Raw genomic sequence first — 19,288 nt, forward strand, 5'->3', positions numbered from 1 at the left:
TGCACTGCTTCATTCACGCCTGTCCGCACAAGTGGCATCAGTACCTAGCCCTCGCCGAATTCTAGTACAACTCCAGTTATCACTCTGCCTTGGATACCTCTCCTTTTGCAGCTCTCTACGGACACGAGCCCCCCCCCCCACTGGGGGATCGAAGCAGCTTCAACTTGCAAGCTCCCTCCACTCGAAGAACGCAAGCACATGCAACAAGTCCTTGCCGAGCACCTTCACCGAGCCCGGAACATCATGAAGGCGCAAGCAGACAAGAAGCGCACGCTCCGCACCTTCGTCATGGGCGACAAAGTCTTCGTCAAGCTGCAACCATACATATAGACTACAGTGGCTCGCCGCACCAACCACAAGCTCGCCTTCCGCTACTTCGGCCTATTCAAGATTATCCGCGTCATCAACCCCATCGCGTACGAGCTCGAGCTTCCGGCGGGCACCAAGGTACACCCCCGTCTTCCACGTGTCGCAGTTGCGTCGCGCTCTGTCTCCAAGCACTCCGATCGAGTCCGAGCTGTCGACGCCCTCCGTCGAGCCCCTGCACCCTGTTGAAGTCCTGGACACGCGCTGGCGTATGACACCCAAGGGACGGGACGAACAGGTACTCGTTCGATGGTCTGACCCATCCACCCTCGACGCTACCTAGGAAGATGCACAACAACTTCGTCATCAACACCCCGCGCTGCTGGCTCGAGGGCGAGCCAGTTCTAAAGAAGGGGATGTCAGCGTCCCGATCGACAGGGCCATCGCTGGAGATCATGGGCTCGTCGGCACGCGGGCCACTAGCAGACCGAGGCTGATCGCAAGCCCAACAGAAAAGACGTTGGGCCTCAGTGGGCCGCCTAGGCCCGACGCGACCGACGCAGCCACTACTTCTCCGCGTGCACGCGGCGGCGCCACCCATCCAGTTGGATCAGGACAGCATCGACGGCTCTTCTTCCCTTTCCCCACCTTCTTCCTCCTCTGCGAGATCCGCGGGCATGTCCACGAGATCGAGCTGTAGCCACCGAAACTTGTATTGATCTGCTACCCTAACACAATGAGAACACCAAGAGAGTTCTAGGAAGGCTTGGAGGACATGGTTAGGAGTGTACCGATTGGTGAGGGGCTCTTCATAGGAGGAGACCTCAATGGCCACGTGGGCACATCTAACACAAGTTTTGAAGGGGTGCATGGGGGATTTGGCTATGGCATCACGAATCAAGGAGAAGACGTCTTAAGCTTTGCGCTAGCCTACGACATGATCGTAGCTAACACCCTCTTTAAGAAGAGAGAATCACATCTAGTGACATACAGTAGTGGGCAACACTCTAGCCAGATTGATTTCATCCTCTCAAGAAGAGGACAGGCAGACAGGCGTGCATGCCTAGACTGTAACGTGATACCTGGAGAGAGTGTTGTCCCTCCGTATAAGCTTATGGTTGCTGACTTCCGCTTTCGGATTCGTGTCCAACGGGGCAAGCGTGCTGAAGTCGCCAGAACGAAATGGTGGAAGCTCAAGGGGGAGGTAGCTCAGGCGTTCAAGGAGAGGGTCATTAAGGAAGGGCCTTGGGAGGAACGAGGTGATGCAGACAACATGTGGATGAAGATGGCGACTTGCATTCGTAAGGTGGCCTCAGATGAGTTTGGAGTGTCCAGGGGAAGTAGAAGAGAAGATAAAGATGTAAGGTGGCCTCAGATGAGTTTGGAGTGTCCAGGGGAAGTAGAAGAGAAGATAAAGATACCTGGTGGTGGAACGATGATGTCCAAAAGGCAATTAAGGAGAAGAAAGATTGTTTCAAACGCCTATATCTGGACAGGAGTGTAGACAACATAGAGAAGTACAAGATGGCAAAGAAGGCCGCAAAGCGAGCTGTGAGTAAAGCAAGGGGTCGGGCGTATGAGGATCTCTACCGACGGTTAGAGACGAAGGAAGGCAAAAGGGACATCTATAAGATGGCCAAGATCCGAGAGAGGAAGACGAGGGATGTTGACCAAATCAAGTGCATCAAGGATGGAGCAAAGCAACTCCTGGTGAAGAACAAGGAGATTAAACATAGATGGCGGGAGTACTTTGACAAGTTGTTCAATGGGGAGAGTGAGAGCTCTACCATTGATCTGGACGACTCCTTTGGTGATACTGGCGGGCGTTTTGTGCGGCGAATCCAAGAGTCCGAGGTCAAGGAGGCTTTAAAGAGGATGAAAGGAGGCAAGGCGATGGGCCATGATTGTATCCCCATTGAGGTGTGGAGAGGCCTCGGGGACACGCGATAGTATGGCTAACCAAACTTTCAACCTCATTTTTCGGGCAAACAAGATGCCAGAAGAATGGAGACGGAGTATATTAGTACCAATCTTCAAGAACAAGGGGGGTGTTCAGAGTTGTACTAATTACCGTGGAATTAAATGATGAGCCATACAATGAAGCTATGGGAGAGAGTCATTGAGTGTCGCTTAAGAAGAATGACAAGCGTGACCAAAAATCAGTTTGGTTTCATGCCTGGGAGGTCGACCATGGAAGCCATTTTCTTGGTACGACAACTTATCGAGAGACATAGGGAGCAAAAGAAGGACTTGCATATGGTGTTCATTTACTTGGAGAAGGACTATGATAAGATACCGCGGAATGTTATGTGGTGGGCCTTGGAGAAACACAAAGTCCCAGCAAAGTACATTACCCTCATCAAGGACATGTACCATAATGTTGTGACAAGTGTTCGAACAAGTGATGGCACTGATGACTTCCCGATTAAGACAGGACTGCATCAGGGGTCAGCTTTGAGCCCTTATCTTTTTGCCTTGGTGATGGATGAGGTCACAGAGGATATACAAGGAGATATCCCATGGTGTATGCTCTTTGCTGACGATGTGGTGATGGTCGATGATAGTCAGACGGGGTCAACAGGAAGTTGGAGTTATGGAAGCAAACCTTGGAATCAAAAGGTTTTAGACTTAGTAGGACTAAGACCGAGTACATGAGGTGTACTTTCAGTACTACTAGGCATGAGGAGGGGGGTGTTAGCCTTGATGGGCAGGTGGTGCCTCAGAAGGACGCCTTTCGATATTTGGGGTCAATGTTGCAGAAGGATGGGGATATCGATGAAGATGTGAACCATCGAATTAAAGCCGAATGGATGAAGTGGCGCCAAGCTTCTGGTATTCTCTGTGACAAGAGGGTGCCACAAAAGCTAAAAGGCAAGTTCTATAGGACGGCGGTTCGACCCACAATGTTTTGTGGCGCTGAGTGTTGGCCGACTAAAAGGCGACATGTGCAACAGCTAGGTGTGGCGGAGATGCCCATGTTGAGATGGATGTGTGGCCACACAAGGAAGAACCGAATCCGGAATGATGATATACGAGATAGAGTTGGGGTAGCGCCAATTAAAGAGAAGCTTGTCCAACATCGTCTGATTTGGGCATATTCAGTACAGGCCTCCAAAAGCCCCAGTGCGTAGCGGACGGCTAAAGCATGCTGATATTGTCAAGAGAGGCCGGGGTAGACCGAACTTGACATGGGAAGAATCCGTAAAGAGAGATCTAAAGGATTGGAGCATCACCAAAGAACTAGCCATAGACAGGGGTGCATGGAAGCTTGCTATCCATGTGTCAGAACCATGAGTTGGTCACGAGATCTTATGGGTTTCACCTCTAGCCTACCCCAACTTGTTTGGAACTAAAGGCTTTGTTGTTGTTGTCGTTCTTGTGCCAAAGGCTCTTGACGTGTTGCTTTATTGCTTTTCTGATTTTTTTTGGTGTTACTACAGGGAGCTTTACATGGTTATATATAACAGCCAGGACTAGTACGAGCTACCATTACTCGGTTACAAGGTTACAACGTGGAGTAGCACTCGAAAACTAGTACAAGTCCGTGTTTAACTCTAATAGGCACTAGTCGGGGCTACGGAAGCACACACAAGATGGCGACGAACTGTGGGAACGCAGCGGCGAGCAAGACCACCCAATACTGCGAGTGCCAAGCTTGCGAGCAAAGATAGAGGGGCTGCTGTGACGGGAGCGTCGTGGTGTTCCGCGACGAGCCAGCGATAGCTGCTGCGAGCAGGGAACAGCACTGCTGCGAGCAGGGAGCAGTACTGCTACGAGCAGGGAGCGGTACTGCAGCGAGGCAAGTAGTGTCGCGAACGATGACCAGCGACTCCTGCTGTGAGGCCGACGATGCTGCAGGGACAGGGATGGCGCTCTTCGAGCTACTGCAGGGGAACGAGTCGAGGGTGCGACAAGCGGGCGGCGAGTGCTCCAGCCGCGTGGATCTTGCCGGTGCTTCGAGGACATCAGTAGGTCAGTGGCTACGCAACAGTGATGCGAGGGGCGGTAGCATGTGCTGCTGCGCGATGGTGATGCGAGGGGCGGCAGTGTGCGCTGATGTGTTGCAAATCTACGGTGGTGCTGCCAGCGACAGCTCACTGCTGTCAGCCAAGCGAGGAGACGAGGTGTGGTGCTGCGACGAGCGGAATGGGGTGCTGGCGGTGCTGCAATGGCGCCGGCGGTGCTGCAATGGCGCCGGCGGTGCTCCAATGCCATGTGCGTTGGAGGGCGAAGTGACCATGCTGCACAGCATCGGTAGTTGCAGGAGTGGTGCCAGCGTCAGGGGTGAGGGTTGTGCTGCGTATCGTGAATCAAACGAGCGATATCACTAGATCAGACAGTCATCGGGGCGGTTGAATTCTGGCTTGCTACAGCCGGTGGGCACCTAGAGCCCGCCTTAACCTACAGCTGGCGGCCAGCTGGTTAAGTCTAGTCCGTATGATGATACCAGGTTAGGATTGATACCTGATTGGTACATAGTCAAGAGGCATAGTATTTTTGTGCTCAAATAATGTTCCGTGTCAAGCCATCCTATATAATATCCCCTCCGTCCCAAAGTAAGTGACTCAAAAGTGGCTCAATTTTGTACTGAAGTTAGTACAAAGTTGAGTCATTTTTGAGTCACTTATTTTGGGACGGAGGGAGTAGGGACAGTCACATTGGTTTGTGGAGGCAATCAATAATGTTAAATCTCCCCTATCCATGTTTTCTATCTTCTACACGTTACCCTCCTGGTTCTGCGTGCTGCCGATGGCGCCTCCTCGCCAGCCTAAGCTACACCATCAGATCAAGGAGCCATAACACAAATAAGAGTAGGTACAAATTTGTGAGCTGAACCAAGTGAAACTGGCAGTACCAACTATCCTACTCATGACGGCATAGAACACTTCCATGTTATATAACATCTACAATGTTTAGGTTTGATTCAAGATATGCTCATGTATTGTTGGCAGAAAGAATCAGGATTGTTGGAAGGATACCAGTTCAACTTAGCAACTAACTGTAGCATATATTAGGAACTCAACTTACTGCGACATCATCAAATTCTTCAAAAGTGGACGCAACAGTTTCCCAATGATATGACACAGATGGAGGAGTTGAAATTCTTTTTCCCTTCGATCTCTTCCCTGGTTCCTTCTTCATCTGTTCCACTCGTCTAATTTCACGATACAATCTATGTCCAAGAATTGAATCATCTTCGTACCTGTTTTGCATGACTAGATTAGCACGGACCATACATAATATCTGAAGGACGAAACTTTTTCAAAATGCTTTTCACCAAAAAATGGAAGAAAACATTTGACCCACCAATATGAGATTCCAAGGGAATCTCCCCCAATTCGTTCTTTACGGAAGGTAGAAAGGTCATAACCACGCTTTACAGAAGTGTCAATGTAGTTGCGTATATCATCTTGCTGCAAAATGCAACAGTCAGCCATCACACCCAACTTAAAACACATGCAATGCAGCTAGCTTCAAACCTAAACTGAAACCTACTTTCAACCATATCAAAAATAGCATAGAACTCAAAGCTTGTGGTTGCAATTATCCCCTACAAAGATAGGAAGTGTCAATAGAACACATCCCTATTCCTCTCTTATCATTTATGTTAAATTTCTACACGAATGGATAAATTAACAGTATGCTACCAGGCATGTGGTGTTTCTCAAAAATCAGCACCTAATTTAAATTATCTTCACTACAATTATCTATTACAAAGCACCAGAGCTACTATGCAGGTTCCTTCCCTCTACAAAACTATATTTACTTCCCAAATGTGCCGATTAAATTACTCATTTGACATACAAGCTAATCCAGTTCAAGTTTGCCTTTTAGTCTGTTGTCAATCTTCCACACGTTATGTGCTTCATACAGAAAATATATGTACTTTAGGTGTATGTGGATGTGTCGGTTCCCTGGGACTGGGTGAAAATATATGTACTTTAGGTGTATGTGGATGTGTCGGTTCCCTGGGACTGGGGGTACCCGCCGCAGGCACCGCGCGTCCCACGGGCTTGGTTTGGACCGTCGGCAAGCCCAACAAGGAAGACCCTCGCGAGGCAAGCGCAGAGGATCGTCGCCAGGGACCACGAGAAGGTCGCCCGCCGCAAGGGCGCGTCCTGAGGCCACCCCTGAGGCCCTCGCGGGGCAGGGTCGCCCCCAGGCTCGCCAAGGGCGACCAGGTAGGGTCCCGTGACCCTGCGCCCCCATGTGGGAGACGCAGGCTGCGCAGGCGATGCAGGAGCGGTGCCAGCGGGCACGAACAGGGAGGCTTCCTCCTTTCGTGTTAAGGAAGCGGGGCCAGCTGGCGGGCTCCCAAAGCAACCCCTAAAGGTTTCCCCTTTGGTGCAAGAGGACTAAGGCTGGGGGCTCGGCATGACGGAGGTCACCCCCGAGCCCACCTGCGCGTCACGACGAAGAGCTTTGGCAGGCGAAGACCACTTTTGTGAGGGTGGGCTGCGGTCATGTCCCCCTCCGAAATGGCCGTTGTGGCAACCCTTGCCACCTAGTGTTTTGGGAGGGAAGAGGACCAGGGCAAGTATAAAAGAGAGGCTCGGCCTCTGTAGCAGGGGGATGAATCTCGACGTCTCCACTAGGGCAAGAACCCACCTTTGTACTTATCTTCCACCTCAAGCAATCTAGACAAGCAGGAGTAGGGTTTTACACCGCAAGGTGGCCCGAACCTGGATAAACTGCCCGCGTGTTCTTGTTTGCCTTCCCTAGCTCGAGCCATTACAGAGTTGCATCGAGGTTGAGAGATACAACAGGGTAGGAGACCGAGCGCACCCCAGGGTTCAAACCTTTCAAGGTTTGCGGAGCCCCGATTCCGACATTTGGCCGACATTTGGCGCGCCAGGTACGGATACGCAGCCGTTCTTTCCCTCCAGTTTCGGCTCCAGCTTCATCGACCCTATGGCAGGCAAACAGCTTCTTCACAGCCCTACGGACGGAGGGTATGACGCCTGGGCGAACCACATGGCCGAGCTCGTCATCGTCGCCAGGAGGGCCACCTGGCGACCTACATCCCGCTTCCGCCCCCGACGCCAGGGGATGGGGTTCATCCAACGAGCCGCCTCCACCACCGCACGGCAACTTGCTCGGTCCACAGCCCGAGGGGGGCGAACAGGGTCGGCCTCGCGCCGTGCTCCTTCTCCGGGTCACGGTGACCAGCTTTGGGCCACCGCCGGGCCCCTACGGTGGTGCGCCCGATGTTCTGCGCGCACTCGCAACACAGAGGATTGTCGGGCAATCAAGACTTCCCACAGTGAGCGTGCCATCCAGCGTCGGAACCGTGTCGCCCGCATTGTCGGGAGCGAAGGTGACCACGGCGACGACGGAGGGGACGACCACGGGGACCACCCTCACCAGAGCCGGTGCGAGCAACCCTGCGGCGACAGCGGAAGCAATCTGCCTCAAGAAGACGCTCGGCGTGGGTGGCCTTGCGGCACGCGCCCCCAGGACGACGACGCCCTGCGACCACGACCACGGCCCCCGGGGAGAAGGGTGTCGCAGCAGACGTTGTTACCATGGGCCTCGCACTCCAAGCCGGCGCCCGCCCCCCTCCAGCGTAGGAGGCCACGCCGGGCACGCTCATCAGGCCGGGCTCGGGGGCTCCTGCCTGGAGCCGACTGGCTTGGCTGGTGTGACGAGGGGGCGCCCCGGGACCCCGTGGAGGCGCGCCCTAGCATGCGCCCCCACGAGCCGAGAGAGTAGCACCAAGTGCCAAGGGCACGGGAGTTTGCGGCTCAGGAGATCGACAAGCTGCAAGGGGTGTGGGTCACGCGCACCTCGCGAGGTGTCGGGACCCTGCGAGCCCATGAAGCCTCAGGAGCCAGCAGCCTCAGGAGCCAACCACCCCCCACCGGAAGGGTAGACCCCGCGGCACGTGACGTGAAGCGACCTAACGCGCCCGCTACAGCCTGGCCGCCAGGTGACTTTTGGGGTTGAATCGAGTAATTCCCCGTATTTTGCATCGCCCAAGCGAGCGATTCTGGATATGTAACGAATATGATTAACCTTCACTTGAGACGGTGTCGTTTGTCTGAATCTTAAGCTCTAGTGTCTCGTCACTGCAGGGGCTAGAGCGCCCCCGCGACCGCCCTGTGATGGTTCCACGGCGGGGGTTAGACACGGCGTCTGTGTCAGGACTTGTCCTCGCGGCGCCGAGAAATCTAAGTGATCGAGCTTTGGCTCACGGGCTGGCCACCCGTGTTAGTCATCTCGCTAAGGTCCTTAGTATCACGCCCTCCAGGCGGACCATCACGGACAGACGGAGTGTGGAAGGGTCCCTTCAGGATCGCCCATGTCTTCAGGCTTGGCGCCACGCGCCTGGAGACGGAGGGTGGAAGGGCCCCTTCAGGAGCGCCCATGTCTCCAAGCCCTGTGCCGAACGCCTGGATCATTCAACACATCCGGAAGAACCTGAAGACCGGGTTAGGCACCCCTGAGCCTTGGGGCCTGGGGTGTCCACCCAACTATCGCCGCCCGTGACTCTCACGTAATAATGAGTTTTGGGGGCTGTATACGCTACGGGGCCCCCGAAGTGGAAGCCCACGATGAGCCGCGTCATGGCCGCGAAGGAGGGTACCCTCCCGCGCCTAGTGGCAGTCCCCATGCTCCACGTTGGGAAAGAAGACCGTGACGCTCTCACGTAATAATGAGTTTTGGGGGTTGGTATACGCTCCGGGGCCCCCGAAATGGAAGCCCACGACGAGCCGTGTCATGGCCATGGAGGAGGGTCCCCTCCCACGCCCAGTGGCAGTCCCCATGCTCCGCGTTGGGGAAGAAGACGAAGGAAACACCCCGGGGTCCGCAATTTTTTAGGTTGACCCGTACTGGATACGGCAACTGCCTTTCTTTCTAGGTTGACCCGCGCTGGACACGGCAGCCGCCTTTCTTGCCTTCCTCCTTGAATTGCAAACAAGTTCGCCTTTGGTTTCAACGATTTTCTTGGGCTTCTGATTTTCGCGAAGTTTTAGTTGGTCTTCTCTCTTTTGCCGCGCGCGCTCGGCGCCTCCCTCCGGACTGTCGAACCGCGACCATACCCACGCCCAGTGGAAGCCCCATGCATCGCGCTGGGGAGAAGACGAAGACAGCAAAGAATGCCCCCGCGGCACGCGCCCTCCGGCTAACCCTGAGCCTCACGCTCACAGGGGCTGGGCACGGTGCCTTTGCCTGGGTACGACCCGACGGCGCTGGAAACCCGGAGAACTGGGTTCTGGCTCGCGGGCACACTCCACGCGCGCGTCACCTCCTCGAGGCCCTAGGGGCCTATACTTCTCGTGTAACGCCCAAATGCAAGCAGAGAAGCGTGCACCGTCGGGACAGGGCATCTTCTCCGCGGGACATCCCACAAGGGGCCTCACGAGGCGGACCTCGCAAGCAGCAACCCCTCACGTGAGCCGCTCACGTGAGGAAGGCAAACCCCTGAGCATCGTGCCTCAGGAGCCTTCATACTCACGCTCGGGAGCTAGGCCTTAGCACCGCGATGCGCCGGGATGACCTTGGAGAGGGTCGAAGTGCAACAAAGACATGTTGCATTACAGGAAAGGGGAGACAACGCAAGAGAAGAAAGAGCGGGCTCCCGAAGCACCACCTCCAAGCGGCTAGGACGAGGCCCTCGCGAGGGCATCAGCCTCGCTGGGCTCACACAAGCAACTGTCGCCGAGGGCTTCACGGCGCCTCCGCAAGGCCACGTCGAGAGGCTGCCCCGGGGAACTTCGCGGGGAAGGACGACCAAGGGAACGCGAGGCAACAGCCTGGCCAGGTAAGGGCAAGGTACCAAGAAGCGCCTGGGGGCTGTCGCCCCGAGGCCCCCGTCGCAGGTCACGGGTGAGGGCATCGGGAGCCAGCGGGACCTTTCTGGTGCCGTCATTGCTCTCTCAAAGGGGGAGCCGCGTGTTACGGGACCCCGCCGGCCAGAGCACAGGAAACACGCGGAAGGCAACGAAGGACCTCGTCGAAGGAAAAAAAGGCACACCAAGCATAACAGGCAACCACTACTTAAAGCAAAAGTATACTACATAATGTCTAACGCCCCCAAGGGCCAAGTGATTCTTGACGCAACAAGAAAGCGATAGAAAAGCCTAAGCGGAGGAGGCGTTGTCCTCGTCGTCGCCCACGAAGGCCCCAGCGCTGAGGCTGCCGCTCTCCTCGGAAGGCGTCGTCTGGAAGAATCGCCCGACCAGGGACTCCACATGCTCGCGCACCTCGTCGTTGTGGGGGCTCCAGAACTCCGTAGGAACCGGTTCCATCGCGCGGCAGAGGTCGAACGCGGGGTCGCGGCGATGCAGGTTGCAGAAAACGCGCATCAGCACGCTGTCCAGGAGGTCGCGCGCGCTGGACTCAATGTCTTCGTCCACCTTGGAGACGCCCGATTGCAGCGCCTCCACCACCTTGAGGAAGAAGTCGAGGTAGTCCTCGTCACCATGCGCACGCGGCAGCGCCGGGGCGTCCTCGAAGAAGCGACGAAGCGCGACGGGCAAGCTGCAGGAACTGCTTGGCGCGTTGTGCCTCCATCAACCGTGCATGCGCAGCGCCATCCCTGGCCACCTGCACGGCATCGGCAGCTTCTCCTACCTGGGCCTGAAGCGCCGCTATCTCCTCCTTAGCGCCCTCCTCGTCCCTAAGGGCGGCCTAGAGAGCGGCTTGGGCGCCCAACAACTGGGCCTTGAGCGCACCCACCTCCTCCTGAAGCGTGTCGCACTTGAGATGGAGACGGTTTTCCTGTCGAGCGAGCTCGTCGTGGTACTCCTCCAGGGCGTCCGCTCGCTCTTGGGCCACCCTCGCATCCACATCGGCAAGGGCTTCCTCACACATCACCGCGAAGGCGGCCTCGTCTGCAAGAACGCGCATCTACAGGGCCTCGAGGCGCTCTCGCTCCGCCTCCTGATCATAGGCGATCCGGGCGGCCTCCCGCTCGCGAAGAGCCACGTCTACCTCCCGCTCGATGATAGCCGCCTCCCCGAGGGCCAGATCCGCCTCGGTCCCGACGCTCCGAGAGGCGGATGTGGTGGATTGGACTGTGCGCCACCAGGGCCTTGCCGTCTCCCAGGAGGGGTTGCGGGTCCTCCGCGACTCGTCAGGCCAAGTGCAAAGGTGGAGGCCTCACCAGCAGGCGACGCGCGAGAGGGCGCCCCCGGCAGGGCATCCCAGCGCCTCTTGGGTGTTGGCGCCCTGGAAAGTTCGGCGATCAGATTCATCGGGTCAGACAAGGTACGCAAGGAGAAGCAATGTCGACGGCGCACTTAATCGTCACTGGCAGCCCAGCACCGTCACGTTGGGGTCGGCCGTGGCTCCGAAGGCCTCGCACGCGCTTCAAAGGAGAAGAGTTCCACGACCTGCCGAGTGCCACTCGTCAAGCCAAGCGCAAAGGTGGAGGCCTCACCAGCAGGCGGCGCGCGAGAGGGCGCCCCCGGCAGGGCATCCCGACGCCCCTTGGGTGTTGGCGCACTGGAAAGTTCGGCGATCAGATTCATCGGGTCAGACAAGGTACGCAAGGAAAAGCAATGTCGACGGCGCACTTACTCGTCACTGGCAGCCCAGCACCATCACGTTGGCGTCGGCCATGGCTCCGAAGGCCTCCCACGCGCTTCAAAGGAGAAGAGTCCCACGACCTGCCGAGTGGCACGCGTCGGGCCTAGCCCGCAGGCGGTTGGGGCCCGCGTCACTCACCCCCCCCCCCGTCTTCGTCCACCTTGGAGACGCCCGATTGCAGCGCCCCCACCACCTTGAGGAAGAAGTCGTGGGTAGCCCTCGTCACCATGCGCACGCGGCAGGGCCGGGGCGTCCTTGACGAAGCGACGGAGCGCGTCGTTCGCGCGACAGGCAAGCTCCAGGAACTGCTTGGCGCGATGCGCCTCCATCGGCCACGCATGCGCAACGCCGTCCCTTGCCACCTTCACGGCATCAACAGCTTCTCCGACCTGGGACTGAAGCGCCACTAGCTCCTCCTTAGCGTCCTCCTCGTCCCTGGGGGCGGCCTGGAGAGCGGCTTGGGCGCCCAACAACTGGGCGCTGAGCACACCCACCTCCTCTTGGAGCGTGTCGCACCTGAGCTAGAAACAATTTTCCTACCGAGTGAGCTCGTCGTGATACTCCTCCAGGGCGGCCGCTCGCTCTCGGGCCACCCTCGCATCCACAACGGCAAGGGCTTCCTCACGCATCGCCGTGAAGGCAGCCTCGTCCGCAAGAACGCGCCTCTCCAAGGCCTCGAGGCGCTCTCGCTCCGCCTCCTGATCGTAGGCGGTCCAGGCGGCCTCCCACTCCCTGATAGCCACGTCCGCCTCCCGCTCAATGATAGCCGCCTCCCCGAGGGCCAGGTCCGCCTCGCGCCCCGCGCTCCGAGAGGCAAATGTGGTGGATTGGACTGCGCTCCACCAGGGCCTTGTCGTCTCCCCGGAGGGGGCTGCGGGTCCTCCGGGCCTCGTCAGGCCAAGCGCAGAGATGGACGCCTCACCAGCAGGCGGTGCGCGAGAGGGAGCCCGTGGTGGGGCATCCCGGCGTCTCTTGGGTGTTGGCGCCCTGGAAAGTTCGACGATCAGACTCATCCGGACAGACAATGTACCCAAGGAAAAGCAATGGCAGGGGCGCACTTACTCGTCACAGGCAGCCCAGTGTCGTCGCGTTGGGGTCGGACGTGGCTCCGAGTGCCACGCGTCGGGCCTGGCCCGCAGGCAGTTGGGGCCCACGTCGCTTCGCCCCCCCCCCTTCTTCGTCCACCTTGGAGACGCCTGATTGCGGCGTCTCCACCACCCCGTCGGGCGGCGTCGTGCACAACGCGAGCTCGGGGGCTACTGTCGGGTCCCTGGGACCAGTGGTACCCAGGCTCATCGGCCTGCAGTCCCAGGCGCGGTGCGGCGCACAGGCTTGGTTTGGCCCGTCGGCAAGCCCAATAAGGAAGACCCTCGTGAGGCAAGCGCCAGAGGATCGTCGCCAAGGACCACGAGAAGGTCGCTCGCCATCAGGGCGCGTCCTGAGGCCACCCCCGAGGCCCTCGCGGGGCGGGCACGCCAAGGGCGACCAGGTAGGGTCCCGTGACCATGCGCCCTCATGTGGTAGACGCATGTTGCGCAGACGATGCAGGAGCGATGCCAGCAGGCATGGACAAGGAGGGTTTCCCCTTTCGTGCTAAGGAAGCGGGGCCAGCTGGCGGCCTCCCAAAGCAACCCCCAAAGGTTTTCCCTTTGATGCAAGAGGAACAAGGCTGGGGGCTCGGCGGGACGAAGGTCACCCCCGAGCCCACCTGTGCGTCACGGCGAAGAGCTTTGGCAGGCGAAGACCACTTTTGTCAGGGTGGACTGCAATCTTGTCCCCTTCCGAAATGGCAGTTGTTGCAACCCTTCCCGCCTAGTGTTTGGGGGAAGAGGACCAGGGCCAGTATAGAAGAGAGGCCCAGCCTCTATAGCAGGGGGTGAATCTCGTCGTCTCCACGAGGGCAAGAACCCACCTTTGTACTCGTCTTCCACCTCAAGCAATCTAGACAAGCAGGAGTAGGGTTTTACACCGCAAGGTGGCCCGAACCTGGGTAAACTGCCCGCGTGTTCTTGTTTGCCTTCCCTAACTCGAGCCATTGGAGAGTCGTAGCGAGGTTGAGAGATAGATAAGGTAGGAGAGCGAGCGCACCCCAGAGTTCAATCATTTCAGGTTCTGCGGAGCTCCGATTCCGACAGGATGAACACCACAAGGTTAGAAGAACAAGCAAAAGATGTAATGCATTAACAAGATAAAAAGGCAGATTTTGTTCAGAAAAAATAGATTGTTCACATGAACAGTATTTGACGCTTGCCAAGATGTTTCAGCTGCGACAAGCATCAACTGATCTTGAGAGAAGTCTCTTATGCGCAACAATATCCATTAACCATTGTCAAGTTCATATAGTACTAGAATAAACAGCAGCTGCTGTTGAATTCGAAAATGGGATGTGCTGAAGAATTTTCTTTGGCGAGGCATGTGAATAGCTTATCAACAACAAAAAATTACCAAGTTCTTAGTTCTAATAACATATGCAGAAGGCAGACAAAAATTGGTCGCGTTGGACTGCTGGTATTTTATTCATCTATAAGTGAAATAAGCTTTCTAACAAACTGAATCAACATAATGAAACTCGGTTCAAACTGTCAGTAATAGTTAGGATTGATATACGCAACACAACGCACATGTGAGACATACAACATCAAAATGGTAACAGCAATGCTAACAGTTCTCTACTACAATGCACATTTGAAAAGATTAGCACTTTGACAAACTTCATTGCCTCCCTAGGATGGTAACCAAATTAGCACGAACCTCGACACGTATGTCGCATATCGCTTTCAAGATCAGTAAACGAGTCGATGGTTCAAGCTCCTTGTACATTTCAATTTCAGCTCTGCACAAGATGGGACAATTAGAAAAATTATGAAGATAAGATTGAATCAGAATATCTGACCAAGCAATTCTTATGTACAGGACTAACCCATGTGATGCAACTATTGGCAGATCACCTTCTGCAACCTGCAGTTTGGATATCTGTTAGTTTATCAAATGAATGGAATATAAATAATGGCATTAAATTGTTTGCAGCATGGGGTATCAGTAATATACCCAATGCCACCAATCCCTTAGTTTTCTACATAGGACGGTTACCCAGGTTCCGCGCCCCATCGCCATGCGAGTTATTGGCGGAATTGACTGCACATATGATCAACAATCATGAGAATCCAAGGAAGATGTTTGCATAGTTGTGTGACTGCTTGAGCATAAAAGATTGATCAAAGGCAGGAGAGCATAACAGGCCCATAATATGCTAACCCAATCATAGAGATGCTGGCTGAACAATATGTACTGCCTAAACAGAGCATGTGATCAAATACATATATACTCTAATAAAACAATGAACGAAGTATATTCCAGTAATGAAATAGCAGGCATCAACCATGCTGCTACTGTACCATTTGCTCAAATAGTTAATGCAAAAAAACTAAAGATTAGCAGTAAACTCCTAGACCCACAAGGAACCAAATTTTCCTTAAAAAGAAAATGAACAGCTTACTTCCTGCAAGCAGAAGAGCATATTTTACATTAATGCTGAACTAGAAATGATCCCTGCTGCACTCCCACACACACTGAGAAGTACAGAACTTATTCCAACCAAGATAGAGAAGAGAGTGAAAGGGGTCCAAAGAAATGTAAAACATAACAACTGAGTTAATAAGGAGCTAACCTTTAGCAGCGGCATGTGAAGATCGTATAGAGTACCGTTAGGCGTGATAAGTGCTGCCTCGATATCCTCTGCCGTGAGCTCCACCGTGATGTTGAGCAAAGCGCGGAACACCTAAAGCCAGCAGAAATAATGCTACAGCCGCGTCAAACCCTAATCCAAGCTCTGAAAGCCTAAGCGAAGAAACAAACCCAGTACGCCGAGCTGCCAGCCACTGGGAGTATGATGGTAGAAAAGGTACACGCACGTGGAGGAAGTTGAGGACGGAGCCGAGCTCCCACATACAGCGGAGCTGCCACCGTGCCAGCTCCGCGGGCGCTTCGGGCTCCGACACAAGTGGCGTCACCACGCGGCATTGCGGCGTCTCGTCCGCGGCGGCACCTGCTGTAGCTCGGCGACGCGGCCGTTCTAACGGCGGTGGGGGCGGGAACCTCGGCTTGCTGTTGCAGGCGCGCGGCAGGCGCGTCTTCCTAGGGGTTTGGGTCTCCTCGGCAGGTGTAGGGGACTCCGGCTCCTCCTTCCCCGGCGCGGCCAGCTCGGTCTCCTCCTGGAGCTCCGTCGACGCGGGCGAGGTACCGTCGCCGTCGCTGGCGGCGGGCATGGAGGGATCAGATCGAGGATCTGCACCGGCGTGAGGGTTAGGGTTTGTCTGGGAGGGAGAGGCGAGAGGCGAGAAGGGTGAGGAGGAGGAGGCCATGGAGGGAAGGGGACGGAGGGGAGGAAGGGTAAAAGTGGGATTCCGGGGAGGGGTGGGAGAGAGGGGGACGACGGATTTATTTATTTTTAATCGGAGGAAAAAAGGCAGAAAATTTACTTATTTCTTTCTTTCTTTTTTAAATAGTAAAACTGAGTCTAAACGGTGGCCTCTCATGATTTGACAGTTCTGGACGTTCATTTGCATGATGAGGTTAATCTTTGGGGGAGATTCTCGGCCGGCCGCGCGCCGCAGGATCCACCAACCCCGCGTCGTCCGCATCGTTGGATCCGCATGCAACATTTTTCTTCCTATGCAGCAAAATTTTGATGCAATACAACAATTTTTTCAACGGTTGTAACAAAACATAAAATTTGTAGCAAAAAAATATCTACGTGATCGTAGCAAAAAAACGAAGCTAATGGTACGTGGTAGCAAAAGTCAAACGCCGGTTGTAACAAATATTTACGTGACGTGTATGCAACTTTTTAGTGAACGGTTGCAGCAAAACATGATGCCGGTTGTAGCAAAAATTAACACGGTTGTAGCAAAAAGTAAAAAACATTGATTGTAACAAAAATCCAACGAACTCGAGTTGCAACCAAACGTATATGCAGTTTTTTTTTACTGGAACAAAATATAGTAAAAAAACGCTTGCAGCAAAAATGACGCTGGTTGCAACATATTTAGACGAAAAATGTTGCATCCATTGATCAGAGAAGCGTGCGGGTGGGAAAAATGTTGCAAGGGCCCGCGCACGCGAGGGAGCGACCGACGCGTCGTTTCGGCCGGCGCGCGGGTGGGAAACGATTACCTAATCTTTGTCATGCTGTCAATTTCTCCTTTCATCATAGGAAATTTTTTTTGGCCTAGTTGTGTGTTACTCCAAAAAAGAAAAACGAAAATCTACGCGCAATTGGGCCATTTCTCCGGCTCATTCGGCTAACATCCACATATATATACACCAGAGCTAACCTTAATCTTTTCTAGAAAAAAGCTGATCAACAAAATCAAATCACCCATGATAGACGAAGAACACACAAAGGATGAATCGGGATGCGTGCGACCTAAGGATCAATCAATCGAGCATATGCGGGCGATGTGTGCGACCTAAGGATCACTCGATCGAGCCCATGCACACGATCTGTCTTCACGAGGATCCACCCGACACGGGGATGCATACTGACGGCTTGTGTGACTGAAACTGCTCGCTGATATTTCGGTAATCGAGTTTATACGTTGTAACGACTAAGATGCGGTCATTTTCCGATTTAGGGAACGAGGCCCCGAATTGGAAAGAAGCGCATCTAAGCGTTTCGCAAGCACGGCAACATAGCACATACATAATAATAGTAGAATGACAATAAGGGATTCAACTGTCATCTTATAATTATATCAGAGTTACATCACACATCCAAACAAGGTAGTTACGCTACGGACTATAAAACATGAGAAATGACTATGCTACCCTGCATGCTGGCCCACGATCACGATCACGCCTCGGTCTTCTGGATAGTTCACGTATAGGCGGTCGTTCTTCTCATCGTACTGCCACGCCAGCTGCGTGCCGTCGGGATCACCTGTCTCGGGGGTACCTGAACCTGTTGGTGTTGTGAAGGAATGTGTGAGCCACGGGGACTCAGCAATCTATGACCTCGGTGCCAGAACTAGTCAAGTTATTAGGTAAGGAAGGTGGAGTATTTAGGTTGGAGCATCCTAAGCTTATATGGTGGCTAACTTACGTAGAACATGTATTGGGGTGGTCTATACTAGCGTTCGAAGTTTAGCTGATCACTAAGTGATCCTAAACACCTACTTACCTCAAACATAACCCCACCGTGTTCCCGATCGAAGAGAGATCTCCGAAGGGGACAGTCACGGTTACGCACACAGTTGGCAATTTTATTAGAGTTATGTTTAAGTTGTCTATTACCGGATGTTAACAAATATTCCAAGTTGCCACATAACCGCGGGCACGGCTTTCCGAAAGATTAATCCCTCCAGGGGTGCTCCAACTAGTCCATCACAAACGGTCACGGGCCGCAAAGTAATCCTCTATCATAAATCTCGTGATCTCGTCGGATTCCTTAGAGGAAAACCTCAACTCTAGGGAGAACCAAAGCTTCACCGGGATTCCTATACGCAAGATATATCGCTAAGGTAAGACAAGACTAGCAGGACCTCCCGTCGTGTCGACGACCCCGATAAGAGCCGCTGATCTCAGTCTCACGACACGGCGATGCGCGACGCGTACAGTGGCCTGATAGAAATCTCTCAAGTTGCCCTGAGTTGGCCCCGCACAGTGCTCTAGTTTGGACCAACACTCATGAGGAGCACTGGCCCGGGTTGTTGATTAAATTCCTCGGGGAGGCCATTCCCTATGCAGATTATTATTAAGTGATTAGCAAATTAACACCAAGGTTGGGTCCTGCCGGACAAGTCTTATCACTACGCGATTTATCAAGGGGGTCCCCATAAGAACCCCGAACGTGTTAGGAGCGATCATTATGGAATCAAACACCGGTAGCCGGTAACTATGGCGGCAATAACGGAACAAAGCACCTGGCAAAAGGCTAGGCCTTCCGTTATTTACCAAGTATATAGGTGCATTAATTAAATAACAGATTAATATAATGATATCAAACTCATGCTATCACATGAGACAATTGCACCTGCAACTAGCAACGCTAACATCAGAAGCTTAGCAAAGCCTACTTAGCCATTAAAGAATTGTTAGGAAGGGATAAGTATTTCGGTTTCATGGCAATATCACGAGGCAATTATTTCAGTGGTAGGCAGCGAGCATATGACGAAAGAAACATAATCTAGCATAACAAGTCTAGAGATGGAATCAAGGTCATATCATCTTGCCTGTGATCACTACAAGAAAAACGCTCAATTATGACCCCCAAAAATGACGGTGGTTTAATTGGTCATTGATCCATGACCAAAATTCTGAAATTAGTCATGGCAAGTCTAAGAGGGTCCAAAGCCCATAACGTTATGACCTATTGTGTCCATTAGGTCATGATCCTATTGCACAAAATGGTCATTAAGATATGTAGAATTATTTATGATCATATTGCAAT

At 54.0% G+C, this 19,288-nt stretch overlaps 1 protein-coding gene across 2 annotated transcripts in view; it reads right to left on the bottom strand.

Moving 5' to 3' along the window:
• Positions 1 to 16,242, bottom strand: part of LOC123426045 (DDT domain-containing protein DDR4-like) — a 34,089-nt gene extending 17,847 nt beyond the window's left edge. For both annotated transcript variants that reach the window (XM_045109825.1, XM_045109826.1), the window contains exons 1-7: positions 15,753 to 16,242; positions 15,509 to 15,619; positions 14,890 to 14,976; positions 14,762 to 14,799; positions 14,593 to 14,674; positions 5,614 to 5,720; positions 5,335 to 5,509 (exon numbers count right to left, since the gene is read on the bottom strand). In XM_045109825.1, the coding sequence (XP_044965760.1) occupies positions 5,335 to 5,509; positions 5,614 to 5,720; positions 14,593 to 14,674; positions 14,762 to 14,799; positions 14,890 to 14,976; positions 15,509 to 15,619; positions 15,753 to 16,202 (1,050 nt within the window). In that variant the 5' untranslated portion in view covers positions 16,203 to 16,242. The remainder of the gene's footprint in view (positions 1 to 5,334; positions 5,510 to 5,613; positions 5,721 to 14,592; positions 14,675 to 14,761; positions 14,800 to 14,889; positions 14,977 to 15,508; positions 15,620 to 15,752) is intronic.
• Positions 16,243 to 19,288: the final 3,046 nt, after the last annotated feature.

The sequence above is a fragment of the Hordeum vulgare genome, chromosome 2H, assembly GCF_904849725.1.
Source record: "Hordeum vulgare subsp. vulgare chromosome 2H, MorexV3_pseudomolecules_assembly, whole genome shotgun sequence".
NCBI lineage: Eukaryota > Viridiplantae > Streptophyta > Magnoliopsida > Poales > Poaceae > Hordeum > Hordeum vulgare.